The following is a 7,391-nucleotide window of genomic DNA, read 5'->3' on the forward strand; positions in this document are numbered from 1 at the left end:
GGGGATTTGCTAGCCTTCTTGCTTCCGCGGGACTGGTACATCGTCCATCCATCATCAATGGTGGTTGGCCCGGAAGAGGGAGGCGGGGGAGGCACAACCACGATGGATCGGAGCCGGTGCTGCTCAGGCGGGAGGGGGGAGGGGCTGATCTATCGGTTCGGACGAGAGGCTGCCCTCGAGGTCAGCACCCCACAACAGGATTTGCGGAGGCGTCCCCACTCTAGCGCGGTCGGGGAACGGGGAGAGGTAGGAGCGGCGGAAGATCCAGGGGATCCAAGGCCTCCCCTGGGGCCGGAGCATTGAAGGCGGGCCGGTGAGGAGGCAGGAGATCAGGGCGGATCCATCGTCGGCATGGGATGCCCCGGCATCCCGGGCGGGGCGGCACCGGTGGGGAAGGGGGTGGCGGCCACGGCCGGAGTGGCCAACGGCACGGAGCGGGGCTGGACGCAGCTAGAGCGGGGATGAGCCTCGGTGTCAAGGGGGATTCTTGCCTTTTCCTCCGCTGCCATGTATATTTTGACCCCGAATAGAAGCCCATGTCAGTATTTTCTTAAGCAAAGAAGCCAAACCACTATATGCTTATCCAAAAGCCTACAAAAATATTGCATGACTTCTTGCACACGAGGAAAAAATAATATGATGATACTATTTCTTTAACGAATGCGCAAGCTGCCATGATTTTATAACATAAAGCCTCAAAAGCATCTCAAAATCTTGTAAATCCAAATAAATACAAAGGAAAATTGAGGACACTAATTTACCATATACCACAAGCAAAACAAAAAGTAAGATCAGTTTGTTGAAGTTGAAAGTACTATCTTCTTCAGTTGTAAACTTTATCATCTCTAGTATTCTCTGTACTGTCATGATTGAATGATTGATAAATAGTTTCAAAATTTCTCTCCCAAAGAAAAACGGATTTGCTATTTTACACTCGAGTGTTTTTCAATTGGCTGTCGTTCAAATTTGTGGCCGTCCGATCGCCCGCCGTGATTTGGGCTGACAGTTGTTGTTCTCGGGCGGGTTTCCTTTGTTGCGGGTGCGGTTTTCTTTTCCCGGCCCGGGTTTTTATGGGACTGCCCGTTACCGGCGCCCGTTTGTCTGCTTTCGTTTTCGTTTTTTGAATTTCATTTGGGCGGTAATGCTTCGAAACGGCAGATGGGCAGAGAGGGGGCCATAGGAGGAGGCGCTCGAGCGGAGGGGGAGACGAGGCGATTTCCGTCAGGTTCATGGTGTTTGCGAGATCCCTCTATCCTCGAGCTTGGGTTTTCTCTTTGATTCACTGCTCCCCAGGTTAGTTGTCGTTGTCGCTCTCCCTTTCCCCGCGCAATTTGGTATGGTTCTGATCATGTAGCTTCCAGATCTAGGTTTGTTGGTGCGTTGTTGTTGTAGGTCCTGTTGCTGTTTGATGATTTTAGCGGTTGGTTAGTGCGATTTGTTGTTAGCCAATGCTCATTTGTGCAGTTCGCCGCAGATCCCCTCTTCTCCGTGGATCCCCTCTGCTCGCGCCAGTTCGTCATGGAGAACGTCTGCTCCGGTGTTAGGTTTTAGATTTGATCTCCTTGTTGTGGGCACTGTTAGGTTGGGCGTTGATGTGTTTGTCTTCCGACGGGGTTAGGTTTTGTGTTTTTTTCATGTGTGCAGGCGTGTCTCTGTGTGTGATTCAGAGCTTTTGCAGTTGAAGTTCAATCATCTGGTGGTTGTTTAGTGTTTGAATGCTACTGATCTGTTTTGATTGCTACTGAGACTTTGCAGTTTGAAGTCCAGTCATCTGGTAGTTGTTTAGTGATTGATTACCAGTAGAAACGGGGGAAGAGCTATGAATTTCTCTGGTATGGTAGTATAGGGATTCCCCTTTCTTGTTGATTGCTTGGTCCAGTTTGGGCTAGCTATGAATTACACTGTAATACCCCCCAGATTTATACTGCTATTCTTCTCTGATTTACACTGTATTTGTAGCACTGATTTTACATTTGTAATCCCCGTAGTTTTACTTTTGTAAGATTTTCTCTGTAATGTGTCTCTGAACCCCAGTTTCTATGATGTGAAGTTTTTCTGAATTTCTGTATATTGTATCTCTAAAGTACATTGTAAGACGCTGTAATTGCACTGTAACTTCTTGTGATTTTTGCAATACAATCCTCTAGATTACCCCCACTGTAATTCTCGTGCTTTTGGACTGTAACTCCCTAGAGTTACACTGTAGTGCCCATTTAGCCCTATTTTACACTGTACTTTTTTCAGACTTTTCACTGTAATTCTTGCCTTGCTTACTATGCAAATTGCATCAGCATTACAGTGTAGTTCCCACCCTTGATTACTATATAATTTGCATTAGTATTATAGTGTAATTTCCCCAGTTTTTTTACTGTAATTTGGATCATTTATTACACTTTATTTCCTGCCTTGATTACACTGTAATTCGTCCCTTGATTTTCAGTGGAATGCCCCTCCGGGTTACTCTATAATTCTGAGTATTTACACTGTATTTTGTTCAGACTTTTCACTGTAATTCTTGTCTTGTTTACTATGTAATTGCATCAACATTACAGTGTAATTTCCATAGTTTTTTTACTGTAATTTGCATCAGTTATTGCACTGTAATTCTTGCCTTGATTACACTGTAATTCCTGCCTTGATTACACTGTAATTCATGCCTTGATTTACAGTGGAAAGCCCCTCTGGGTTACTATATAATTCTGAGTATTTTTACAGTGTTAGTTTGCTTAGTTTTTTGTGTTTTACCGCCTCACTATACACTGTAAGTTGGACCAGTATTACTGTGTAAGCGGGATCAGTATTACAGTGTAATTACTGTCTTGTTTACACTGTATTTTTTATCAGTATTACAGTGTTGTGTAATTTTGTTTCCTGCCTTGATTTTACGGTGTAGTTTGCATAAGTTTTACCATGTAATTTCCCTAGTTTTATTTTTTGTGTAATTCCTGCCTTGATTTTATTATTTTGGATCAGTATTAATAGTTACTTCTCTGTAGTTTTCAGCTTCATTATCTATGGGGAGGCTACGGAAAGTCTCTCACAAGGATGTTCCGGAAGCATCTTCTATTGAGAGTGTGGATCCTTTGCAAGACCCCTTCGTGCCTAATGACTTTGCGGAAGATGGTTCTAATTGCTGTAGGGCTTACACTGTAATATGATTGAGCACTGTAATTGTTTTAGGGCTTATACTGTAATTTACCAGAGTCTTACTCTGTAATTGTTGTAGGGCTTATAGTATTTGTTAGATACATTACAATGGATTTTACCTCTGAATTGTGGGGCTTACACTGTAATATACTGCAGATTTACACTGTAATTTGAATACTTCAGCACTGTAATTGTTTTAGGGCTTACAGAGTATTTTTCAGATAGATCACAGTGGATTTTTACGTCTAATTTTATGGTGCATTTATGAGCGTTGATACCTGGGAATAACAGTGTAATTCCGGGGGATTTACAGTGCAATTAGTGGGCACTTTGACTGTAATTCGTGGGTGTTTACAGTGTAACTTCATCAGTTATTCAAATGTAAATCCTTGGGAACTTGCAGTGTCATTTCGTTTGTATTTACGGTGTAAATCCACTGTATGCTTTTTCAGAGTTTGCACTTTAATTTTCAGCTATCAGGATTTGTAGTGTAATTTCTATTGTTTTGCTATTGTAATTTTTGGCATTAGACTGCAATTTTTTTGTTATTCCAGAGTTTTATAATTGCTAGCAATCAAACATTCCACAGTTTCCTGTTGTCTCTGGAATTTCTTTGTAACTAGTTTCTCTGATGTTTCTAGGTGAAGCGGGGTGAAGGGGATGAAGAATTTGTGAAGCTAGTGAAGGGGGTCAAGAATTGGAGTAGGATTACGAGTGTTCCTGGCATGTAGATTGTCCGGTGATCTCCGCCAATTTTTGGCTGTTGTTCCTTGACCGGGTCGTGGTCCAGCTTTACTTGATTCGGGTTTATTTCCTAACCCGTTTTATTTGAAATATAGCGAGAGACAGTGCCTGTGGGGGTTGGTTTTGGACATACAAGTGGCATCTGTTTATTAGACAGGATATTTGAATGTTTTCCAATTATAAAATAGTCAAGTGCTAAATAGACAGTCCCAAGAAAAAACACCATCTTTCGAGCAACAATTAACATGCACAACACAACAATATATTTCCGGCAAAAGAAAAAACCGCAACAATATACGCTATATATCTTCACAACATGCAGCAATATGTACTGGGCGGAAATCTTTAATATCAAGGCATAATGCCCAGCAATAAACCAATACACAAGTGCCCATAAGTAAACAAGCTTAACAATATCCAGGACCTTCAAAGACTGAAACAGAAGCACCCGTCACTCAACGGGCTTCACGGACCGGACCTTCAAAGACGATCAACCCCTCCCACCTTGACACCAACTTAGACGTAAAGCAAACACAACACACGCCAACAATTCAATCGAGGTCCGGTCACGGGTCTCGGGCACGGCGGCGATCAAGCGCTGGGCTTGTGCTCGCCTGTAGCGGCGGCGGCCTTGTCCTCCTCCCCTGTCTTGTGGTAACCAGGCAGCTTGTCCATGATCTTGCCCAGCAGGCCCTTCTTCTCCTTCGCGTCAGGGCTGCTCACCTCCTCGGCGGCCGGCGCCGGCGCGTGCACCGGTGCTGGAGCAGCGTGCGTGACGGGCGCCGGAGCAGCGTGCGTGACGGGCACCGCAGCAGCGTCCTCCGGCTTCTTGTGGCCGCCGGGCAGCTTCTCCTTGATCTTTTCCAAGAAGCCTTTCTTCTCCTCCTCGGGCACTGCCGGTGTCGCCTCTGTCTTCACGTCACCGTCGATCTTCTCGACGACGACGTCGGTGTCATGGTGGGTCTGCACGGACGCGGGGGCCGCCGGTGCGGGTAGGCCCGTCACGTGCTCACCCTCGGTGTCCTTGTGGCCGGGCAGCTTCTCCTGGAGCTTCTCCTTGAGACCCTTCTTCTTCTTCCTCTTGATCACCTCGCCGTTGTCGTCGATCACCTCCTCCTCTTCCTCGTCACTAGACTGTACAGACGATCACTCACGAGGTCAGAAATCGCAACAACCGTGCCATATCCTAATAATCTCCTAAATAATACAGCAAAACGCTACTAATTAAATCATGTTTGCACTTACCGAGCTGGAGCTGGAGCTGGATCGGTGCAGCTTGGAGAAGAGGGTCTCCTTCTTCTCGCCATCCACGTGCTCCTCCTTCTTGACCTCGGGCTCTTCCACGGAGACCTTCTCCATGCCGGTGACCAGCTCCTCCTCCTTCTTCTCCTTGTCCTCCTCCGCCTTCTTCTTGCCGAGGAGGTTGCCGAGGAGGCCCCTGTCCGTCACCTCCACCTGCTCGGCGGCCTCACCTCCCTGGTACGACTGGGTGCTCCTCTCATCCTCCATGATCGAGATCGGTCGGTGCAGCGAAAAGTCTTCCGGGAGCTAAAGGAAACAACAGATCAAGTATTGGTTCTTGGCTTGTGGCTTTGTGACTGATGAAGGTGTCCTGGCCAAGAGGCTTCCTTATATAGCCGCTGTCAAGGAGGTCGATCCGGAGCCGCTGCCGAGAGGTGTACATCTGTGCCCTGTAGCGCTGTACGTGAGGACAATACAAGCAGGAAAGAAGGACGGTTCAACGTCGTGAGTGACAGCGTGTCGGCCGGAAATAATGGCGTGACGGGGCAGCGCGTGAGCCAGTGGAGCCCCGACGCATGTCGTGGGGCGGTCAGTCCGACGTGGCGGACGCGCCATCGACGGCATCGGGAGAGGTCGGCGGGCGCCATGTGGAGTGGTGGGTAGTTACGCTCACCGAGGCGTGGCCCGGTGCGAATGGTCGGTGGGGTGCCTCCCTCCGTGGCCTCTCCTCCGCATCCGCTGCCGACGGGACGCTTGTCCACGCCCGTCGCTCTCCGGCAATACTTTAGGTTGAGATAATTCGACCGATTGATTAAGTGATCGATCGATTTTTGAAACAGTGGCGTGAGCCATTTTGTCCACAAATGTTTGGCCGGGGTTTATTTTAGCGGTTGTGTGGCATTAACATTGATTCTTTTTTTTTTTGAGGATGAGGAAGCATTAACATCGATTCTTCCGGATGCTCAATCACCGGTAGCGGACGAAGATAAGAGTTCGTGGTGGATTTCGTTACTAAATCAAGGGGTGCACGTCGGGGGAGTGATTGCACATGACTAGGACGAAGAGAGGGCTCTAGAAAGAGAGCCCGATGTTGACATGTGGGGTCGAAACGACTATCCGCTCACCGGCCCGTCGTGCCGAACCTAGCAAAGCGGGTGGGGTTTCCTTGCTCGAGTGGAGTCCGGCGGGGTGAGCGGACTGATTAAACTGCCACCCCGATGTCCAGGGCTTCTAATCAGATCGATCGGGCTGGCCGTTCTTTTGTTTCTGCTTTCTCGCTTTGATGAGCGCTTTCGTGGGCAAATGCCGGTGGCGTGTCGGCCTTTTGGTTTCTTTTTCACCGTCCATTCCTGGGAAGAAAACTCACCGGCCAAGCCCGGGCACCGACCGTACGAGACTAGCTGGAGTCATTATTGGCTACTTTCGGTGCACGGGATGCCGTGACAGCCAGCGGTGGAAAGTTTGGCGCCGTGGGATCGCGATGCAAAACGCCTCCTTCCTGGTCCTGGCAAATCCGTGATCAGTGTATAACCAGCTCGCCGGACGTACTATCGGCCCTCGTCGTCGGGACGCGAACGGATCGGCGGATAAACTAGTCAGCAGCATCGGATCCTGCCTGGGCGGGCAGTGGCAAGGGCTCCGGCCTCTGCACATGGGTCGTACGACGCGGCAGACATGACTCATGGATCGATTCAGTTCAGCGGCACGCGAGGCGATCGCTCGATGGCTGCTGCCCCCCGCCACATGGCTGCACAGGGCGAGACTGTGCCTTCAGCGCATCTGGCTCGCTCCCCGGCGCACCCACCCACCCACACGTACGATTTGCCGACTACGTGGGCCACCCGGAATCGCTGCGTCGTTAACTGCGCGACCGCACGCACCCAGGGGGCTATGTCGACGGTGGACGTCACGATGTGTACCCAGATGCGCGAGATGTTTTGATTTCTTGCGGTGGATACCGGAGTTCATGTTATACTTGACACCGGTGGTCGTGATTTTTTGAATTTATTTTAGTGACTCCGACTATGTGCATTCGGTGTGAGGAGATGTTTTCGCTGACTATAAAGGTGTTTATGACGATTTCGTCAATTTTAAGATTTTATGTCGGCTCAGTGTCTTGAAGGCTCTCATAGGTGTAGAAAGTGCGTGCATGTGTTTATGGGGTGAGTGCATGTGAGCATCTCCAATTGTACTATGTTAAAAAAAGGTTTAGATATTTTTTTAATACCCAGATATCGAATAAAAGTTCATTGGAATTA

The 7,391-nt window shown here is 48.3% G+C and overlaps 1 protein-coding gene and 1 long non-coding RNA gene across 2 annotated transcripts; one reads left to right on the forward strand and one right to left on the reverse strand.

The window, feature by feature from the left end:
- The first annotated feature begins 1,124 nt into the window (after nt 1–1,124).
- Nucleotides 1,125–3,346, forward strand: LOC119319405. The gene is made up of 2 exons (XR_005154471.1): nt 1,125–1,293; nt 2,997–3,346. It is a non-coding gene; the product is annotated as an uncharacterized LOC119319405 (long non-coding RNA).
- Nucleotides 3,347–4,195: 849 nt separating this feature from the next.
- Nucleotides 4,196–5,499, reverse strand: LOC119317392 (dehydrin COR410-like). Its single transcript, XM_037591837.1, has 2 exons — nt 5,137–5,499; nt 4,196–5,025 (listed from the first exon to the last, which is right to left on the reverse strand). Exons 1-2 carry the CDS (start codon nt 5,398–5,400, stop codon nt 4,483–4,485), a joined length of 807 nt encoding a protein of 268 aa, XP_037447734.1. The 5' UTR covers nt 5,401–5,499; the 3' UTR covers nt 4,196–4,482.
- Between the last annotated feature and the right edge of the window lie 1,892 nt (nt 5,500–7,391).

The sequence above is a fragment of the Triticum dicoccoides genome, chromosome 6A (assembly GCF_002162155.2).
Source record: "Triticum dicoccoides isolate Atlit2015 ecotype Zavitan chromosome 6A, WEW_v2.0, whole genome shotgun sequence".
Taxonomy (NCBI): Eukaryota; Viridiplantae; Streptophyta; class Magnoliopsida; order Poales; family Poaceae; genus Triticum; species Triticum dicoccoides.